Source organism: Eleutherodactylus coqui, chromosome 9 (assembly GCF_035609145.1).
Source record: "Eleutherodactylus coqui strain aEleCoq1 chromosome 9, aEleCoq1.hap1, whole genome shotgun sequence".
NCBI classification, from domain to species: Eukaryota; Metazoa; Chordata; class Amphibia; order Anura; family Eleutherodactylidae; genus Eleutherodactylus; species Eleutherodactylus coqui.
In genome coordinates this window covers 17,183,810-17,206,482 of record NC_089845.1, presented here as the reverse complement: position 1 = coordinate 17,206,482, position 22,673 = coordinate 17,183,810, and the positions used below count along the sequence as shown (strand labels likewise).

At 46.8% G+C, this 22,673-nt stretch overlaps 1 protein-coding gene across 5 annotated transcripts in view; it reads left to right on the top strand.

Annotated features, from left to right (window-relative positions):
* Nucleotides 1-22,673, top strand: part of RELCH (RAB11 binding and LisH domain, coiled-coil and HEAT repeat containing) — a 216,282-nt gene that overhangs the window by 60,482 nt on the left and 133,127 nt on the right. For 4 of the 5 annotated variants that reach the window (XR_010786694.1, XM_066579173.1, XM_066579172.1 and 1 more), the window contains exons 2-4: nt 7,799-7,888; nt 18,534-18,605; nt 18,719-18,774. Coding sequence is in view for 4 of the 5 variants with exons in the window: in XM_066579173.1 (XP_066435270.1) it covers nt 7,799-7,888; nt 18,534-18,605; nt 18,719-18,774 (218 nt within the window). In the remaining variant the exon portion in view is untranslated. The remainder of the gene's footprint in view (nt 1-7,798; nt 7,889-18,533; nt 18,606-18,718; nt 18,775-22,673) is intronic. The other variant, XM_066579175.1, reaches the window with a different exon arrangement.

Genomic DNA, 22,673 nt, shown 5'->3' with positions numbered 1-22,673 from the left:
AAGCGCCACAATTGGGAAAATTTTGAAAAAATCGTCATTATTTCACATTTCCAACTGCAATATCTTAAATATGTGCAAACATAATATAGAAATGTTTGCCAAGATTTATATTTCCACCCGTTTACTTTATTTTGGGCGCACATTGGAAAAACTTTCGTTTTTTTTAACCATTTAGGAGACGTACAAATGTAACATTACTTTTCAGCATTTTGAAGAACACTGTTTTCCTACACCAATCCAAGATTGGAAAGGCTCATGAGTGTCAGAATAATACCCCCACAAATGACCCCATTTTAAAAACTACACCCCTTAGTGTATTCACTGAGGGTTGTCATGAGTATTTTGACCCCAGTTTTTTTCAGGAATTCAATTTAGAGGAGAAAAAGTAATATTTCATATTTTTGCAAATCTGTCATTTTAAAGACATATTTTTTTTTCCCCTATAGTTTACATGAAAATGAGGATTTACACCCTAAAATGGATACCCCTGTTTCTCCCCTGTTCAGAAATATACCCATTGTGGCCCTAATGTTATATCTGTGTCCACAACGCGGCCCAAAATGAAGAGTAGTTGGTGTCTTTCAAAGCAGAAATTTTGCTTTAAGTCCTTTTAGGCCCCATAGCACACATGTAGAGTTCTTGAGCGCCCAAAATCATAAAGAACCCCCACAAATGACCCTATTTTGAAAACTAGACTCAACGAATTTATCTAGGGGTGTACTGTGTATTTTGACCCCACAGTTTTTGAGTAAATTCAAGCAAGGCAAAAAAAAAATTAGGCTTTTCGGGTTTTTGGCAATTCTGTCATTTTAAAAACAGCTTTTTTTTGTACAGCACACATATGTAGGAAGACTTGCACCCCAAAATGGTTACCCCTGTTGGTACTGTCTTCAGAAACATACCCATTGTGGCTCTAATATTATGTCCGCATGCACAACAGGGCCCAAAATGAAAGGAGTAGTCAGTGGCTTTCAGAACATAGATTTTGCTTGAAGTCCTTTTAGGCCCCATTGCCCACTTGTAGAGTTCTTGACCGGCCAAAACTATAGAGAACCCCCACAAATGATCCCATTTTGAAAACTAGACCCCTTAACGAATTTATCTAGGGGTGTACTGCATATTTTAACCCTACAATTTTTTCAATATATTCAATCAAAGCAGTAGGAAAAAATAACGATTTTCATTTTTTGGGCTATTGCATCAATTTAAAAACAGATTTTTTTTTTGTACAGCACAGGTATAAATGACGACTTTCACCCCAAAATGGATACCCCTGTTTGTCCTGTGTTCAAAAACATACCCATTGTGGCCCTAATAGACTTACAGGACACATGGCTAGGCCTACAATGAAAGGAATACCCGTTGGATTTCAGGGTACAACAGTATTTGAATGAATCTAAGCAAAGCAGAAGGAAAAAGTAATGATTTTTCAATTTTTTTGGGCAATTTTTTAAATTTAAAAACATTTTTTTTTTTTGTACAGCGTACATAGGAATGAATACGTTCACCCCAAAATGGATCCCCCCGTTTGTCCCAAGTTTAGAAACATACCCATTGTGGCCCTAATCTGCTTACAGGACACATGGCTCGGCCTATAAAGGACGGAACACCCGTTGGATTTCAGGGCACAACTGAATAAATTCCAGGCCCCATTGCTTATTTGTAGGGAATAAAAATTGACTCCCTAAAAATCCCCGCCCACACACACTACGCTCCCTTTTCGGCGCTCGCAAATCTTAGATAAAAGTAATAATGTGAACGGTGTGGTATTTCTGAAGACAGGGGTAATTATGGAGGCTGGTTGGAATGGGCCCATGGGGCCATAAAACCGTGTATCCCCCCTCCTCATGCTTTTTGGGGGTCATTTCTTGACCTCCAGTGGCGGGTATGGGGTGTAAAGTGTCTGAGTCTCCGTAATCTTGCTGAGGTGCGGCGGTCTCACACAGAAGGCGCTCAACAAGCTGCTCCTGGAACTGCATGAAGGCAAGCGTTCCTGGGTCGTCTTGTAAAATACGTATTACAGGTAGCAGTCTGAATAACGCCGGGCTCACGGAGCCGTACGTGGAATCCGCTTGCCGAGGCCCGCAGCGGATCCCATCTGTGAGCTCGGCTGTGACCCTTCGTACGGCTGCGTAATGTACTGCGCATAACTGCCTACTCACACAGGCTGTCATGCGCAGTACACCTTTTTTTTGTTTGTATTTCACACACTGTCGCTTAGCAATGACGCGGGTACCCGCAGTCCGTACACAACGTAGTTGCGTATGGGCAGCGGGTATATCCGCGCCATGGAGCTCTGTTGCGGATATCCGCGGTAAAATAGAACCTGCTGCGTTCTCTTTTCTGCGAGTGGATTACACAATTCCAACCCATTAATGCGAGCGGAATTGTGTAACCCAATGCGATTGATCTGCGTATTACCGCGGATCAGACGCATGCGGATTCTAATTCCTATCCGGTCATGTGAGACTGACCTATGTTAGAGCGCTACTGTCTTATTAGGTGACTGGCGACCGCTCAACAAGGTCACTGCTCCAGGATCTCGCCGACTGATGGTCGCTGAGAGCAAGGAGATTTTACATTTCCTGGGCTCCCCGACTCTTGCGCATGTGTCCGGCATTTTGCCGGCGGTCGCATGTGTAGAATTCGGGAAGGTTCACGAAGGAGGATTGCGTCGGGGTGCAAATACGGAGGCCTCCTGTAAAAAGGTTCATCTCCTGTCACTGATCGCATCGGTGAGCGGAGATGGAACTTCAATTTTTGCCGCGGCCCCCCGTGAAATCTCCATGGTCTTGGCTCCGTTTTGTAGCCAGGAGCAGGGAGAATTTAAATTATCCTGGCAATCCACAGCTTTTGCGCATGCGCTCGCCAATTTGGCGACAGGCGCGTGCGCAGAAGCCGGGGTAAGGTCCGCGGATTAATGATCCGTGAGGGGAGATGAAACGTACGCTTTTTACACTTATTTTTAACTTGATCACTGTTATCCATTGGGTAACAGTGATCATGTCCCCCGGTATAATCCCTCTGCTCCTGGCTACACATGGCAGCCAGGAGCAGAGGGATTTTGAATTTCCCGGGGCTTGAGCCCCTCTGTGCACGCGCCCGATGTCAAGCATCGAGCGCGCATGCGCAGAAGGGGATTTCGGGTCCCAGGACATCGGGGAGGACCGAGGTGAGTATTTTCACCTCCCCTCATGGATCCGATCCATGAGGGGAGGTGAAGCTTTTCATTTTTTAAACTTTTTTTTTTTCACTTTTCCGCGATCGCCGTTATCCATTGGATAACGGCGATCACGGTACCGGGGACCACTCACCGCAGTCCCCGCTGACAACTCCTGCCTCCCGACTACCTACAGGAGCCGGAAGCCAGGAGATTTTAAATCTCCCGCGGCTCCGGGCCTTCTGCGCATGCGGCTGACGTAATGCCACCTGGCGCGCATGCGCAGAAGACCGGCTTCGGGGCCCGGAGCATCGGGAGAGCGGGGAGCAGTGCGGCGGATGGGGGTGAGTAATTTCAGCTGCCCTGATGGATCCATTGCTGGGGGGGAGTCCGTACCGCCCGGGATGACAGCTCCATGCTGTCGGCTACCTGCGGACACTGACAGCATGGAGCTGTCGCGTCCAGAGCCCGAGGGGCTTTATTCTCTGCAGGACACATGTTTTTACGTCCTCAGAGAATAAAGCCCACTTCGGGAGGATGTAAATCGCTATGGCCCGGTCGTTAAGGGGTTAAAAGGCATGACCACAAGTTATATATTACATTATAATTTCTTCACCCTGGAGTCGGTGAGTGACCACTCTGACTCTTCACTTAAACTTGCCTCTGACTTCTTCATGACTTACGCTTAAGTGATAACTGTATTAAAAAGGTAACTGCAGCATTCTTATCACCATTGAGAGAAAATCAAGCTCCATCCTAAATTTCATGTCCTAGTTATCAATAAATGGGGACCTAGATAACTACAGCCTCCACAGAACACTTAACGACTTTCCTAAATTACTATGGAAGGAAACATGTAACCAATTCTGCATAGAATATATTCTGATCTAATTCAAACTTGAAGTCTTTACAGTTCTTCACCAAAATTGTACTCCATGTCAGACTACAGAGCGCTGTGTCCTGCGTACAAGCGCTGCAGAGATTACTGATCCCCTGAGGAGATTCTCTTATCTGTACTTGCCAACTACCCTAAATGTTCCAAACTTGCTTTATGGAAGTCAGTCAGCAAATCTAGCTTGTTCGGGAACCGGCTAATGTAAAACCATCTCCATCCTGTCATTAGGTGGCCTCGGGGTGACTGATCCATCCTGGAAATCAAAACTGGACACCAGTTAGAGAAATATCACATTATGTCAAGGAGGGGAGTGGGGGGGGGGAAGCATGGTCCCCGAGTGACTTTATTTATAAATAAGAATATTCATAATTATCAGTAGAAAATGACCCAAAACGATGGTTTATGCTGTGTTCTCTATCACCCGAGGTGGTATAGTACAGTGGGGGTGTGCATGAGCAGCGTGAAGCTGTGTATATTCACACAGCAGTTGGTTGCAGAAATGTACATGTGAGTGGGTTGTCTGGCGTATGTGATTTTTACACACCCCCCCTCCATGAGTCAGACAGGGATCTATAAATCACAGAAGTTTCTGTTGCCAGTCTGCCCCATGTCACCCTACTCTTCATGACCTGTAACTTTAACCCCTTTAGAACATTTTGACCGTGACCGTGACTGTTGAGTGGCCGTGGTGCGCACTAGATGAGGTCTGTACTTGTTCCAGCATAACTGGTGCAGGCGTGGGATGTCTTCGTAAATTTAGCAGTTAAACTAGGCTAAGTCCCGTGGGCATTGAGCATTTTAATAGACTTTCAGTTAAGTTGTAATTTAGATTTTCTCTATTTTTCTAAATGCTGCAGCTCTCGGCAAATTTAAAAAGTGAGACTACTGTACAGCTGAGTAAGTGGAGATGGCTGAAGCACTAAGAAGGGTTGTGCCGAGAAGTACGCCATGGAGTATGAACCGGATCCTTTTTGGAGATGAACAATGGAGAGGTTGCAGCGGTGACGCAAGTGCCATGGCCCCTTCAGTAAGCTGATCAGTGAGGGTTCTCTGCAACCTCCCACCTCCTGCTAATGGCCTCTAAATTTAACCCTTTGCAATCCAATTTTGGTTTCTTGGTTTCCTAGGGGGCTTTCTCTTTCTGCCATTATACAATGGTGCCATCTGCTGGCTAGAGCCAGTGCTGTGGTATGACATGCTGGAGAGGCCCTGACAACAGAGCGGCCAGTAATCCACAGTAAGAATACCCTGCCGGAGGTCTTCCGACATCGGCGCTGTACAGCCTTCAATCAGAATGTCTTTAGATGTCAGACAGTGGATTGGGAAGGGTTATTACTAATGTAAAGATGCTGGAAACCTGCATATTTTCATTATTTTGCTTATGGTACAATTAAGGCTGCTTTCACATGTTTGCTGCACCCTCTGTTCAGATTGTCGCTGATAAATACAAAATAACGGAAGAAAAAGCGCTGGTAAAATGTCAACGGATGAACAAAAACCCAAACTGACTCCATTATAGTATGTGGGGTCTGTTTGGTGCTGTTCAGTTTCGTCATAAGACCCCTTCGACCAGGGGGTTCCCCTCTCAAAATAGAGCAGGTAAACCACTCCGTGGCAGATGTGATAGCTGCTTCATGCCTGTAAACACACTGGGTTTATTTTCAGTCGGGGGGACCTTGGGTTGGGCTCATGGCACATCAGCCATACCCGCACCACTATACTGTACGGCGTGAGGCTTGAGTGGAGTGCGGCCGAGTGTTAGCGCAGTTATGGATCTAAACTGGTTAGTAGTCTGCTTTATAGTAACAATCATTCTAAACCCTCCAGCCCATGAGCCTGCCTCCACATCAGGGGCCGCCTGATGACTTTCGGCTAGGTGCAGATCACCTGCTGCTGCGCTCTGTAATACTAATGCTCCTGGAACACAGCTGTATCTGGAGATGCATATAGAAGGGTCTTATGTTAGTCCTGTTTGTGCTGTGCCCAGCACATAGCCGGACCATCTACCCCCGAGCTGGTGTGAATGGCGCCTGGAGGAAGTCACATGACATCTCGGTACAAGCAGGTGGAGGGAGTTTTAAACACTTTTAGTAGCAAGATTCTGCCCAGAAAAACCAACATGTTGCAGATTTTAACTATATTTTCCCCCTGTGTATGGGGAGAAACTCCGTGAATCCACAGGGGGGGGGGGAAATTATTTAATGCCTGTGGATGTTTGGGACTTGCTGCGATATTTGCAGTGTAATTACTTCACTTGTGGCCTTGTCTTAAGTCGCCTGCACACGGGCAGACCTGCTGCGGAATCCAGAGGCTGACGCCGGCTCCAGATACCACAATGCAAATACCTGCCATAGTGTGCTATAGAAAAGCCTTTTTTCCTGCCCACAAGTGGAAATCAAATGCAATTTTTCCGCTCGCAGGGGAAAAATCGCAGTATGCTCTATTTGAAAATGGATTCTGTGGGGATGACTTTAAAGTCAATGGAAGCTGTCCGACCCACGGCCCTTCTGCAATCATCATTGCTGAAAGGTCGCAGGATCGGTGTCATCGCCTAGCGACTGCGCTGTGTTATCTGTACTGCACGCATCTGCAGCACAGATAAGAGTCTGAACAGGTATTCTGCTGAAGGATCCCGGCCCAGTCGTGTGCAGGCGGCCAAAGGCTACAGTACTTTATTCCTTAGGACAGCAGTATTGTAGCAGCTGTGTATGCCAGAAAGTAGATTGTATCCCGTTAGAGAGCAGGTAACAATGCAACTATGTATCCATTCATCCTCTAAGGAACAGCTGCAGCCGTGTATCCAGATGCCGCCTCTGTCATCTAGCAGTAATGTTGCACCGGAAAGATGACATGTTGGTTACCATGGAAACTGTCAGCCCGGGCTATTAATGTTCACATAGTGTGTTGTATGTGAATCTAGTGTTAGTGTTTTGCTTAAATGTAGTCAATCCCTTCTGCTCATAAAGCAGTTTACACAGCAAATAATAGCGGTAATTGTGCAGCTGCGCCAAACCCATCTATTTGCCAATTCTGCCATGGAGGATGGGTGGTCTATCAGGGTGCTGGCAGTTAAATTCCACTGCAGTAACTCGGGTACTGCACTCCCCAGAGATCAGCGCAGCAGGTCATCTCCTCGTGTGGTAATCTCACAGCCATATTTGTGTCTGTAACTAATAGAAAATTGTTAACTTTGATAGGAACAGAGGTGGGTCACGTTTAGGCACAGATTTAGGTTCCTCATCAGATGTCACCTGCGCCCTTTCCCATTTGAAAATATAAATTTGGTTCCAAGATGGCAGCTTTGAAAATGGCCGTCGTGTGACACCTCTCCAGATTTTCCTCCTTCCCCTTAGCAACATGCAGCACACAGGATGGCATTCCCAATCATCATTTTCTATTTATTAGCTAGAGAACAATAACATACAGCTCCTGTGCAGCTTCTGGGACCCCCAGGAGTTTCTAGAAGAGTGTATCCTGGTCACCTGACCGCATCGGCAGTTAGAATGGAGAATTGGTGCTTCGCCTTCAGAAAGACGTATTAGCTGTTAATGCCAAGTAATACCAAGTTCCATCTTTACATGGATTTGTGCACTTCCTCTCCCCTTGTATTGTTGTGGAAGACGGTGTGAGTATGTGATTTGCCTTGTATGTGAGTGAGGAAATAGAACGTGCTTGTTGTTAGATTCTGGCCAATCTATTGGTATTTGGGATCCTCGTCTCACTACCTTCTTGTTCCTTTTCAGATCGAGCGGGTAGCATTAGCACTCTTGATTCACTGGACTTTGCGCGATACTCTGATGATGGGAATCGGGAGACTGATGAGCGGGTGGCAGGTGAGTAGCACCAACATCATAAAGGACAATCTATGCACTGCTATATGTTAGAAGTGTTTCCGGCCATGTTTGTTATACAATTGGCTCTGGTCACTGACAGCAGGCTGGGCGATCTGCTAATTGGCAGACCCCCACCCATCAACTATCGATGACCTATCTTGAGAGGTCATCAGTAGTCCAAGCCTGGAAGAACCCTTTAATTTTTCACCCTGGAGCACTACAGATGAGGCTATGGAACTTCAATAATTTGCCATAAATACTGCTTTTTGATCTTAATATTTCAGTACAGGGGTGCACAACCTGCAGTTCATTGGAGAACTCTGTAGTCACTACAAGAGCCTGTACACAAGCAGCCTGACACTGTGTGACCAGAGAGCACTCCTTGATTTCAGAAGAGGCATTCATTGGGTAATATAGGTGCTGGTATTAACCAATGAATGCTTTCCCCTGAATTAAGGTTATACCCATGTGATCGCCACCTGCATGAACCCATGAACTTTATTTTTTTTTCCCCCTGCAGCAAGGGGAGGTGTTTTTTGGCTACCATATTGCAGGAGCAATGTCCAGCAGTACATAAACACAAAAAAAACGGTCCCTTGTAGTTTTTCTGTTTCATGCCTGGGGTTTTAATTTCCTGCTCCATTCGGGTGGGCAGGAAAGGGGAATCCCTGTGGCTGAACGCCTACATCTTAGAATGAACAAACCTCATTGACTAATGGGTCCGTTCAGTTTCCGCTCAGCTGGCCGGCGTCTGGACTGGAGAAGAAGTGCTGCATGCAGCGCTCTTCTGGTATTGAGCGGGATCTGCGACTGAACCAATGCAATTATGAAACCACCCCAAATGTTAGGCTAGTTTCACAAGGACGATTGCGACTTGGCTGCTAGAAAATCGCAGCAAAATCATGGCGTTTTCCTGCAATTTTTTTTTTAAGTGTTAACCCTGCCTTGTCTCACAAACATCGTTGCCACTTGTGATTTTCTATTGCGCTTTTTTGTGTGCAATATTTGCCTTGCTTTTTCAGTGCAAGAGTCAATAGGACTTACTAATGTTAAAGATGCATCGCATGAAAAGGAGGCGCCACAGGGAAACATGGAAGATTAAAAATAATCAAACGTAGAAAGAAAGACAAAACATGTCACAATATTTTTCCCTTTATCGCATGAGGGAAAACTTCGCAAATGTGAAGGAAACCATTGAAAATCTCTGGTTTAGTAATTCTGTGTTTACTGCCACTCGCACGTTTTTATCGCCTTGGAGTTGTGCGATGTGATGACTGCTTCCCGTCAGCAGCAGGGGCCGCGTGTAGAGCCTAGTTTAGTCCTCCCCTCGTAAAGCCCTGGCTGCCTTTCCCACCATACCCGGTGTCCGTAACGGGTTAATCAGAATTCTCAGTGGGTTGCTGCAAAGGGACTACTTCCTGTACGTTCTGACTACTGTGATGGGGTTCAGTCCATTACCCCAATAAGTAGGACTTGTTAATGGGGCTTCTGTTTTTCGCATGGTACAGGTTGTTCTATTACTTCCTACAGGTAAGACAAATGTGACTACCCGACACATGTGGTTATTCTGTAGTCAGGCTGTCGCATACTAGAAGTCCCTGCGCAGCTTTAGCCTTCCTGGAACTTCACACATTGCCAAGACGCTACAGATTTTTCACATCAAAATTGGCTGCAAACCCCCCTTTGGTCTTTAATGCGGCTCCTCCAGTGGGTTGTTCACTGCAGAAATTCTGCATTGCACGAATCCCTAAAAGCGGAGTGCTCCCTTTGACTTTGGTTGATACACTTATAGGGAAGCTGCGTCTTAAATGTGACCAAAGGTTGGAGGTTTCCTTAACACACTGGCGTGATTTATGATACATTGTATGAAAGATTCTGCAAAATGTATGTCCTTGTACTTGACGAGGCGTTTCCGAGCTCTTGTACCTACAGCTCTGTGCATGTTCTATGACTGTTCTCTTACTAAATGCAGAATTACAGAATTGGCGATAATTATGTGAAATAACGGAAGTTATCATATTTGATAAAGAAACATGCAGCAGAGTGTTTATTGTTGGCCCCAACCCTCCAGATATTGGTTTGTCTGGCCATTGTCATTGGTTTCTTGCAGTCTGACATAGTGTGTGTTTTTGTTTTTTCCCTTTACCTGTTTTGGTTGTGTTTTTCATGCTGCAACGCGTGTGCTTTTTATATGTATTTTTAATTGTGTTCAGTTTGTTTTTTCATTCCCTTTTATACACATTTTTTCCTCATTGCCTCCATCATTGGCTTAGTTATGCATCTCACTTCCTCGAGGATCTTGATCTAATTCAAACCAATTAACTTATTTTCTAAATATATTTTAATTTAATTTTTGACTGAAGCATTATCAAATTTAATAGCAATGCTCAGACTGTTTTTGCAGCCCTCACTAAGCGCCACGATGTAGTGCCTGTCACACTGCATGGATATGTCTGCTGTGTGGATCTGTGCAGGAGTTTTGGAGCAACTTGCTTGTTAGCAGCCAGACAGTCGTCCTGCATATTCATGAGCTGCAGGCTAGCCACACCCACATGGCTCTCCAGCCAATGACTGGCAGCTTTCTGTGTGCACCGTTAGACGTCAGTCAGTGTAGCTAGACTGCAGCTCAATAATACCCAAGATTACTTTAGGTAGTCCTCTGTCTTTGTTGCTACAGATAAAATGCAAATTTCTCCAGAAATACTGCACAGATCCGCAAAGACTTATTGCTAATCGGCGTGACTATCACGGTACTGGTGTATCTTGATGCCACAGAAGCTAGGGGTTTGACAGGGCTTCCATGGAGAAACGCCCCTGTCACACCCCTATCTACCAATTGGCGGAATAGCACACGGTCCTGCAGTGGATCGGGCACAATCGGCGTGGGATGTCAGTGATTAGCGCTCCCTGTGTTTTAGCCGCCACTCCACCCCTTTAACCCGGCTCTGTGTCACACAATCGGCGCAGTTGCCTGCGTGCTTGAGGGAGCCGCTCTCCATGAATCTTACCAGTGCTGTGCTCCACTACTGTTAGCCGACGCTTTCTCACAGTCCAACGTTGCTGTAGCTTTCCTGCTTACCTGATGCAGTCATTGGAGTGTCCCACAGTGCAGTGGGATCCCTACGATCTGCGGCCGACGGCTGTCACTGTCTCTCCCCACGCCGGTGTGGCCTCCCTGCTGCCAGCCGCAACGTCCAACTTGCATGAGGGGGGCTTTGTGGCCCTCTGCCAGGAAAGCCGCTGTGGGCTCCCTGCTGTCGATTCTGCTGAGTACTTCACGGTGAGGGGTTGGCACCTTGTGGGCCTCTGTCAGGGAAGGCTCTTGCAGCTGGGGCTGCGCCGCTGTATGCATTTAACATCCATCTTTACTGGGCTGCCAGGACCTGCAGCTGAGCTAGCTGTGCATCCAATCATACAGGGGGTGTCACCCCCTGTCAATCTGGTCTCCACCAGTACTTCCCGGTGGCGTCAAGATACACCAGTACAGACTATAACCTTGTGCTGCTTTCAGCAGGGCTGCAAAAAGATGCTGACAGTCTTCAAGGCCTCACACAACAGAAGAAAGTATGATACCAAGGAGGAGGTCTACACGATCCACAGACTAGAACTTACTGTGATTTCGTATGAATTCTCTTCTTGCTCCATATGCCTTATGAACGGGTGTTCATGTGCGTTGCAGTAAATGCACTTTTAGCAGACCTATCTATGTCATTTAAAATAAAAATTTAGGACCTGTTCATACGGACGTGGATTGAGCTCCATTCATCGGGAAAAATCAATGTGTGGATTTTCTAACGCGAGTTCCACTTTTGTTTTTCTGCATGTATTTAATATCCATAGGCAGAGAAAACTTATACCACATAAAGCTTCCCCGTGGATGCCCACTGAATATAATGGGATGTGGATTTGCCACTGAATTTGTCACAGAATCTGCATCATATGCACCGTATGAACGTACCCAGAGGACCTTTTTTAGATGCCCAATTTTTCCATCGGATTGCTGCCAACGTATTTCATCGACAGTACTAAGGTCTATTATAGCCAATTAGACTAGTCACAAGCATTTTTCAAACTGACTGCTGGTACTTATCGGGAGAAACAAATTGGACCGGAATCGGACCTGTAACATACCCTTTTGTCATGTGTTCTGGCCTGGGCAAGTAGCCCCAAAGAATCTTGTTTGTAACTCGCACTCGGCCCTCTGATTATGACCTTAAGGAAATAACTTTCGTGGATCAAAATCATCTTGTGTATATATCAACCATAATAGGGAAAATTTGGCTTGCATGTAATAGAGCTTAGAGATGTGTAGTTATTACACGGATTGTATATAAAGCTAATGTCGTGTAGATGTGTATGAGCCCATAGATTAACATTAGCAGGATCCGGAGTACAGTCATGGGCATAAAGCATCTAGAGACTAGGCTGATTGTCATTGGGCAAAGGGAGAGAGGTTATTGGCAGAGTACAAAAAGCCAGGGGAAGAACTACCCTGTCTTAGTCATTTTTTTTGGGCCACAAAAGAGGCACTAGGTCTTATTTTCTGGGAATGTATTATACTTGCTTACCACAGGCTCAGCCAAGTGCCTCCCGCTGCTCTCCAGAGCTCCAGGGCACATATCAATTTCTGCAACACCTCTGCCGTATTCAGCAATTCCAGCAACCAGATTGGTTCTGGTTCACATTTCCAGCAACCTGATTGGCGGTGTGGGTTGGCTGAGTCGCACCTGACTGGCGGTGTGGGTTGGCTGAGTCGCACCTGACTGGCGGTGTGGGTTGGCTGAGTCGCACCTGACTGGCGGTGTGGGTTGGCTGAGTCGCACCTGACTGGCGGTGTGGGTTGGCTGAGTCGCACCTGACTGGCGGTGTGGGTTGGCTGAGTCGCACCTGACTGGCGGTGTGGGTTGGCTGAGTCGCACCTGACTGGCGGTGTGGGTTGGCTGAGTCGCACCTGACTGGCGGTGTGGGTTGGCTGAGTCGCACCTGACTGGCGGTGTGGGTTGGCTGAGTCGCACCTGACTGGCGGTGTGGGTTGGCTGAGTCGCACCTGACTGGCGGTGTGGGTTGGCTGAGTCGCACCTGACTGGCGGTGTGGGTTGGCTGAGTCGCACCTGACTGGCGGTGTGGGTTGGCTGAGTCGCACCTGACTGGCGGTGTGGGTTGGCTGAGTCGCACCTGACTGGCGGTGTGGGTTGGCTGAGTCGCACCTGACTGGCGGTGTGGGTTGGCTGAGTCGCACCTGACTGGCGGTGTGGGTTGGCTGAGTCGCACCTGACTGGCGGTGTGGGTTGGCTGAGTCGCACCTGACTGGCGGTGTGGGTTGGCTGAGTCGCACCTGACTGGCGGTGTGGGTTGGCTGAGTCGCACCTGACTGGCGGTGTGGGTTGGCTGAGTCGCACCTGACTGGCGGTGTGGGTTGGCTGAGTCGCACCTGACTGGCGGTGTGGGTTGGCTGAGTCGCACCTGACTGGCGGTGTGGGCTGGCTGAGTCGCACCTGACTGGCGGTGTGGGCTGGCTGAGTCGCACCTGACTGGCGGTGTGGGCTGGCTGAGTCGCACCTGACTGGCGGTGTGGGCTGGCTGAGTCGCACCTGACTGGCGGTGTGGGCTGGCTGAGTCGCACCTGACTGGCGGTGTGGGCTGGCTGAGTCGCACCTGACTGGCGGTGTGGGCTGGCTGAGTCGCACCTGACTGGCGGTGTGGGCTGGCTGAGTCGCACCTGACTGGCGGTGTGGGCTGGCTGAGTCGCACCTGACTGGCGGTGTGGGCTGGCTGAGTCGCACCTGACTGGCGGTGTGGGCTGGCTGAGTCGCACCTGACTGGCGGTGTGGGCTGGCTGAGTCGCACCTGACTGGCGGTGTGGGCTGGCTGAGTCGCACCTGACTGGCGGTGTGGGCTGGCTGAGTCGCACCTGACTGGCGGTGTGGGCTGGCTGAGTCGCACCTGACTGGCGGTGTGGGCTGGCTGAGTCGCACCTGACTGGCGGTGTGGGCTGGCTGAGTCGCACCTGACTGGCGGTGTGGGCTGGCTGAGTCGCACCTGACTGGCGGTGTGGGCTGGCTGAGTCGCACCTGACTGGCGGTGTGGGCTGGCTGAGTCGCACCTGACTGGCGGTGTGGGCTGGCTGAGTCGCACCTGACTGGCGGTGTGGGCTGGCTGAGTCGCACCTGACTGGCGGTGTGGGCTGTTCTCAGCCGCACCTGACTGGCGGTGTGGGCTGGCTGAGTCGCACCTGACTGGCGGTGTGGGCTGTTCTCAGCCGCTCATAGAGCATCACTTCCTGGTTACAGGATTCATAAGTCCCGCCTCCAGGAAGCAATGGCTGTGGTTGGCTGAGCAGCCGTTTAAGATCAAATCAATGCAGCGCTCGAACCAATCACAGCCATCACATTGGTTCTGAATGCTGCTTAGCCAATCAATGCAGCGTTCGCTGGACCAATCAATTTCAGTGGCGTTCTGGAGGTGGAATTTATGAATTTACTGAGTGGCGTTCGTGTCAGCGGAATCTTTGCATCTCGGTGGCGATTGCTAGGTCTGCTGTGAAGTGAGAAGCCGCTACCAGAGATGCAGGTAGTCCACTTAGGTGAACACTGCTCAGGCAATTCATAAATCCTGCCTCCAGAACGTGATGGCTCAGTGTAGCTGTTAACCCTTTAATGCCGCTGTGCATTGCAGGGAGCTGTATGGGTATTGTGGCTGCCGGGGGCCTCCTAAAAGGCGTCAGGGCTGTCATGGCAGGATGCCTATCAAGCCATGCCTGATGGCAGGAGGATGTAATGCTTTCAATAGTTTTACTAACTTTTAAGAGTTTTTAAAAACCTTTTTTCCATACATATAATACAATATAATAAAACAATTCATATGTAAGGAGAATGTGTTCATCAAGAAAACAATCCCAGTTCTCGTGTTGAAGTCTTGGCTCATAGGAGAAAAACAAGTCACACCAGCCTTGTTGCGGTATCAAATGATTTCTAATGTTTTTAAAGTTGTATGTGGTTTATATACCATGAATGACATCACAGGAAAAGTACATACCTCCAAGAGTAATAAGAATACATAAGGTATTACTAAAATGTCTAACATAAGTTACACCTTTTAAGGTGGAACTATTACATACAAAGAAACCGTTATGATTTCAGTGAGGGGGTATGCGGGGTGGGGGGCCAGGAGGAGTCTGGGAGACTATCTTATCCTGTCTTTATTCAGAACCATTCCTTGGTATATAAAAAAACGTTTTGTTTAACCCTTTCACTACTTGTACTAGCAGGATGTAATTTCTTCCTAGTCTACAATCTAATAGCAAAAACAATTAACTGATCGTACTATAATTTTTTTTTAAAACATTTGGTATCGCTGCGTCCGTAAAAGTCCGATCTATCAAAGTAATGCATTATTTACCCCACATTAGCGTCCAGAAAAAAAAACAGTAATGCCCTTTTTTGGTCACCTTGTCTCCAAGGAAAAATGTAATAAAAAGCTGTCAGTCGTTTTCTAAAACGAAACATCCTGCAGAAAAACAAGCCTTCATACAGCTACCTCGATGGATAAAGGAGTTAAAATTTTTAAAAGGAGAGGGGAAAAAAATAAAAATGGGAAAACGGAAAATTTTGTCAGTTATGGTTTAATGGTGATTTCCTAGAATGGTGTGGTAATGGGGTAATCTGGCTATTAAAGGACTGCAAATGTGCTAAAATATTTAGTTTAATAAATAATTTCTCTTCTGTTCTCTGAGCCAGCGATCCTGCAGGGTAGTTCCCACTGTACTCCCATGTCCAGACAGTCGTCCCAAATTTTGCAGCTAGCACAAATTTTAAGTAAAGACTTAATTTTTTCCCCCAAAACTTCTGCAGTCCTCCCTGTCATGCTGGAGATGAGCTTCTGGGCCAAATGATGACTGATGGCAACCAATTCTCTTCTAATCAGTGTTTGGAGTTCAATCCCAGTAAAAAGCATCCTGAGACTGTACCTATGTGGGATTGCTTTTCAATCAGGGCATTGGGCTCACTCACAATTTCGACTAACACTGCCATGAATAAAGAATAACTAGACCTCCAAGAGCAACTTCTCTCAACCATCCAGGAGCAATCTGGTGATGAGCAATGCTTTTTCCAACATGATGGAGCACCAGCTCACAAGGCAAAAGTGATAACGGAGTGGCTCAGAACAAAATACATGGCCAGGAAACTGCCCAGATCTCAGTCTCAGTGAGAACCTGCAAACAAAACACCCAGAAACTAATAAAACTCCAAGCACTGATTAGGAAGAATGGCGGGTAGTCCTCGGTCAGGTTGTGGTCTGGAAGCTCATATCTGGCTTGCTGGGGTAAGTTGCAGAAACCATGAAAAAATGTTTAACATTGTATTTACTCCTATCTGCTGAAACTTGATGTCAAGCTTAAAAGCTAATAAAATGCTTAGAATTGTGCTTCAGTATGCAGTGATCCCTTGTCTATTGAGGGGCTTACGTTCTAGAGACCCCCGTGATATGTGAAAATCGGCAGAGTAGTGGCGCTATAGTTACACAAGTCAATCAAAAAAGTGAACAGACCAACCGATGCTACGATCAGTGAGCCAATCAGCGCCCAGGACACACAACATTCCATCAGCCAATAGTGCGCCGTGTACAATCTCACGCTGGCAAGCGCTAGCGGCGTACTGTATTTCCTGTATGTACCGCAGAATTCCACGATATAGCGAAAAAATCTGCGAAAACAGAATTCTATATTGTCTATCTAAGATCCGCGAGGCACTGAAGCCGCAATCCTTGAGTGGCGATATAGCGAGGGATCACTGCAAGCGAATTTTAGGAAAGCCAAAAATCAGTGTCTGACTCAAAATGTACCACGACTGTACTGCTGCCACGTGTGGGTAAAGACCGGCATGGGACCTCAGGAGAAGCAAAGCTGGATTGCTGGATCAGAGAGTTGATGTGTTTTTGGAGATTTTTATTTTCATGCACACCTTCAGCCCCTTTTAATCCAGATAACCCATATATAGTAATGTGTCCTGATAGCAGTAACAAGTGTTTAGTGTCTCTGGGCACATCGTTAAATCCTGAAAGGCATTACATATATTTTTGTAGCTAGTAACATAACTTCTACTACAGATTACAGTTGATGTCAAAATGGAATTTGGTACTGGTGCATCTTGTCTCCACCAAAAGAGTGGGGACCTGCAGAGTGTCAGGTAATGCCCTAACACCCCTCTCAGCTCCCGCATCCCACTGTGACGTGACCCTGGCAGCTCACACGTGTTCCTTCTGTTCTTGCAGAGACTGGATGAGAATCGACCAGTTCAGTTTTAAGCAGCTTAAAATCCGAACGACCATCTTTCAGTGTAAACGATAGACGTTCATTACTGAGCAGAATAGAGGAGCTGGGAAGAGTGGCGAGATGTGATGCATGTTTTGGGATATCCGCGCACCTACACATAATCTATGCAGCCATCCGCTGTCAGACCAGACAGCCTCGCCCACTATTAAGTAGGTGTCGTTCCCCCATCCCCTTCCCCAAAGAGCGGCCCCAGCAGTAATGGTGACACCAATCCCCCCCAGAGCGGCCCCAGCAGTAAGTGAACCCCTCCTTCCCAGGCGGCCCCAGTGGTAATAGTGACACCAATCCCCCCCAGAGCGGCCCCAGCAGTAAGTGAACCCCTCCTTCCCAGGTGGCCCCAGTGGTAATAGTGAACCCCCCCCCCTCCTCCCGAGCGGCCATAGCAGTAATGGTGACCACCCCCCCAGAGCGGCCCCAGCAGCAGTGGCAGCAGGGAGGGCTCTGCGTGCCGCCTCTGGCACATGTGCTATAGGTTTGCCACCACTGCTGTATAGCATAATATATTTAGCAGCTCTGTACTCTAGTTCTGCTTACATCAGTCTCTGTTCGGCATGAGGTTGACAACCTGCCTCTCCTCTCAGTAATACGCTGAATCATCTAATATGAGTATTCTGGAGTTTCGGTGTAGTGTGTTATACAAGTGTAGGTTTGTCAGATTTGATCCTACACTGGAAACCTAAATGCTATGACTAGAGGTCGTATAGGCCTGTTTAGTTTTTTGAGTAGTTCCCTGTCCTGTAGGCTATAAAGGTCAGGTCCTGCAGATACTCCCGCTCTCTGACCGCTGCATTGGTGGCATGTGACGGTTGGGTGCGCTAGGAGCGTATGATGTGTCAAATCTCGCTGCAGTGACTGAAGGCTTCAGCTGGTGCTATAGGTAGAGGAGTAAGCCTTAGTATTCCTGTCTTTGGCAATTTTTCACCTCATGCTGCCCTGATGTTTCATATACTAGTTTACTTGCCATTTTAGAGGGTTGACTATATTGAAGTTCATACAAAGACCTTATTTGTCCGTTCTGCAATAACAATGCCCAGAATGTGTTTGCTTTACCCCTCAGCCCAGACTTTGTCAGACAGCTTGAACGGTGAACTTGGTTTGATTAGACTCATTTCCACAGTAGAACATGAAGTCCATCCGTTTGCTGAGCCAACTCTGCTGCATGCTTCCATAAGATCCATTAGACTGCATGCTTTCTGTTTCAATACAAACTGTATATATAATTTTTTCCACACCCATCCTTGCTTTTTATTTTTATTTTTGTTTCCCTTTTCTTGGTTGGATGCCTGTGTGTGTTTAATCCAAAACCCTGTCCAGTCCTGGAGTTTGAGCTACGGAAAGCCAAGGAGACCATTCAGGCCCTCAGGGTCAACCTTACACTGGCTGCAGGTGGTGTACATACAATTTTCTTCCTAGTTTTCTTAATTCAGATTACTAATGCTCGTTAAAGCTTGGTTCATCTTTATAGAAGTGTCAATTTGCTTTAATTTTTTGTGTTCCAGAAAATGAAGTTCCTTTACAGGAACGCAAGAATTATAAATCAAGTCCTGAAATTCAGGTATGACACTTTTTTTTCCTCATTACCTTATTCATTTTAATTACTTTTTAAATCTGCCCCAGCATATGGTGGCATTGAGAACAATACCCATTATTACACAAGTGTTTCATTTAATAAAATGTATTTGTTTAACTAGTGTCATAGCAGAAACGGAGTGGTCTAGAATGACCTGACTGCTGCAAACGGTCAAAGGTCTCGCAGTTGACTCCCATGCCTACCGGCTAGCGGTGTTAGCACTCCTATAGTTAGATCCATTCTGTAGGCTTTAGTAAACCTCATCTTGAGGTCTGCTGGACAGCTTTAGATGAAAAAAAAAAATTACCATTTTCAACATTTTTATTAGTTTTTGTTTTAAAATCAGAAGTCTTGCCAGTTTTCATGCTGGCCACTGAAGCAGATACAGGTGTGCTGGCGCAAGTAGATATACTGTTGGTGCCAAATTAGCTGCGCTTGGTACGAACGCTGAGAAATCAGCACAAGGTCTTCCACTAGCAGATTCTGCCTTTATTATATTTTTCAACAGGTTACATATTATCTTGAGGAGAAACCACCTACAGAGGGCCAGTCACAAAAATAGCAAGCTGTGTGCTAACATATTGGAATAGGTTAAATGCTAAATAGATTGATATGATCACAAGTTGCAACTAGTTGTATAACAAATTAACAACCCATGCGCATGTGGTGAGAAACGGATGGATTTTAGCAATAATTCTGAGGTGCAGGTGGCGGTATTATTGTAGCTGAAGACAATGGATACTTTTTCATTTCCCTAAGGCCCCCTGCACACGGGTGGAAATTCTGCTGCAGGATTTCCCACAAAATGTCCACCCGTGCCCGCCTGCATAGGATTGCATTACAATTCACAATCCTAGGCAGACGGCCGCGATTTGTCCACATGAAAATACACACGGAAAACAAATCGCGGCATGCTCTATACTTGCAGAGGTCCGCACAGGAATGTCAGTAGTGCCGGGCCAGCTCCGCTCTGTGCATGCGCCAGCTGGCCAGCAGCCGGAACATCACCGAGCCGGAGCCCCGAAGGAGCAGGTGAGACGTGCACTGGTCCCGCAGGGACGCCGGTCGAATCCCGCTGCGAGAAGTCTCGCAGCAGGAACCAACCCGGCTGTCTGCAGGCGGCCTAACAGGAGGCTGATGCTTCATGTTGTTTACGGCTCTCGTCAGCTGTGCAGTGTAGACTGGTTTAGGGAGATCAGAGAACAAGAGACTAAAGGGGGTTGTCAGATAAGAAAAAACATAGCGGCTTTCCAAAAAGCGTCACAGCTGTCTGTGGGTTGTTAAGCATTGTAGCGGAGTCTCCTCGTTAAGTGCAGCTGCCCATAGACAGATGCAGCGCTGTCACAGCTGTCTGTGGGATGTCTAGTATTGTAGCTCAGTCTCCTAGTTCAGTACTGCTGTCTTCAGACAAATGTAGCGCTGTCACAGCTAGCCGTGGGTTGTCTAGCATTGTAGCAGAGTCTCCTTTAGTTCAGTGCAGCTGCCCACAGACAGGTGTAGCGCTGTCACAGCTGGCCGTGGGTTGTCTAGTATTGTAGCGGAGTCTCCTCTAGTTCAGTGCAGCTGCCCATTGACAGGTGTAGCGCTGTCACAGCTGGCCGTGGGTTGTCTAGTATTGTAGCGGAGTCTCCTCTAGTTCAGTGCAGCTGTCCAGACAGGTGTAGCGCTGTCACAGCTGGCCGTGGGTTGTCTACCATTGTAGCGGAGTGTCCTCTAGTTCAGTGCAGCTTTCCAGACAGGTGTAGCGCTGTCACAGCTGGCCGTGGGTTGTTTAGTATTGTAGCGGAGTGTCCTCTAGTTCAGTGCAGCTGCCCACAGACAGGTGTAGTGCTGTCACAGCTGGCCGTGGGTTCCTTAGCAAAATCAGCTGGTTTTCCCAGGGTTCTGCGCCCAGCAATCTACCAAATACTGTAAGTGGGATTTCTGCAATGACTGCCTTGTAGTACTGCTGGAATACTAGAGCAGTGTTTCCCAACTTCACTTCTCAGGTATCCCAGCAGGTCATACTTTGAGAACATTCATGGTAGTTTGAGACTATGACAATAAGTACATGGCCAGTGTACTAAGGGAACCTGACCTGCCCAGGGGTGTAGAGGGCTGGAGTTGTGAAGGTAGACTAGTTACACCATACACACTGATAAGGCAGGTCCCTGTAAAAGGACCTGTATGTATCACTTCCTGAAGAAAGAGAATCAAGGACATTTCACTCTGCTTACTTTAGCTGCCATGAAGCTCACACCCTTCTGCATTGTCTCTACAGACCAAGCAGGAAGCAAGTGTTAATCTACATTATAAAGGAAAGCTTAGAATAATACTTGGCTTCACATTACTTCTCTTCCATGGATTAAAAAAGCTTAACTAAATTAAATCTATAAATTCCATAAGCATTATGATGTACATCCTATCAGTAGGGGTCTCAGCTTGTCTTTAAAGGTGTTTTCAGGGTTGTAATATTAATGGACTACCTATAATATAACCATATTGAGGTGCCTTGACAGGCTTAATGTGGCTTGTGATTTGACGAAAGGCCCCTTCACACGAGCGTATGTGCGTTTGTGTGCATGAGTGTAGTGTTATGCAGAATGAGCAATGCTTTTTTGCGTGAGCATCATCCTGTTCATTTGACTGCAGCAAACTAACTGATTTTAATGGCTAATTAGTAAAAAAATGCTAGCCGCACATGCAAGCCGTCTCCAGCGGGGCAGCGCTACTGACGTGTGCTAAGACTTAATTCTGCTGATTGTTTTTGGTCAGATTCCACATAAATGGCAGGTTTTTTTTTAGCTTTTGGACGTGGTGATGGCAAAATGGATAGATGCGTTTAAGAGAGGACTTGATGCCTTTCTAAAGCGCTACGATATTACAGGATATAGACATTAGGTGCCCAGCGGGTTGTTGATCCGGGTCTTAGTCAGGTAGCAAATATCAAAGGTTGATCCAGGAATTAGTCTAACTGCCATTAGGGAGTCGGGAAGGAAGTTTTTTTCCTCCAAAGGAGCTAAATTGGAATCTGCCTTGGGTTTTGTGTTTTTGTTTTTTTTTTTGCCTTCCTCTGGATCACCAAGGGGGGTTGGGGGCAGAAACAGGCTGAACTAGATGGACATTGTCTTCATTCAGCCTAACATACTATGTTACTATGTATGAAGGTCGTGGGTCTTGAGGCAAAAACTTTTATTTCCCCCTTTTCGTTTTGTTGCGTTCGGGAGGGGCTGTACACACCCTAGGTTGTCTTTTTTTCTTTTGCATATATTATAGACTCTAATGCTAGGTGGAGATACATCTTTTATTGTGGCCCTTGTAAGCAGTATAATGTGAGTCTTGGAACACAAGCTTATACACTCCTGCTTTAGGGCAAAGCTTCTGGAGAAAAATGTTTGACTCTCCTCTAGAATGAAGAAACTCTAGTGCCACCTGTAGGCGTCTGCCCTGAGTCCATGCCCAACCCTTCACAGAGCTGTAAAACATGACTGATTACTATAAACAAAACCTATTTTCAATCCTAGTCACTGGGATTTGGTATCTGCCTGCTTCAGTAAAATATCGCTATGTCCAAGTGAGAAGAGAGGGCTTGACTGCGCACACCGCTTTGACCTTATTATTGGGGTCATTGTAGCTATATATGTACTAGAATATTGATAAGAACAGGTTTTACAGATGAACATAGTATGTAAGGGTGAAAAAGGCCTGTGTGTGCAATGTCCAGCTAAGCCTTTTATCTGGTTATGTTGATCCAGAGGAAGGACCACCTCCTCGTACCATGAGAGAGCCAATTCTCCTCATTTTAGGTGAAAAATTCCTTCTAGACTTAATCTGGCAATCAGATGAACTCCCTGAAGTAATGGGCCTTTTACATGGGACGATTATCGTTCAGAATCTAATTCCTG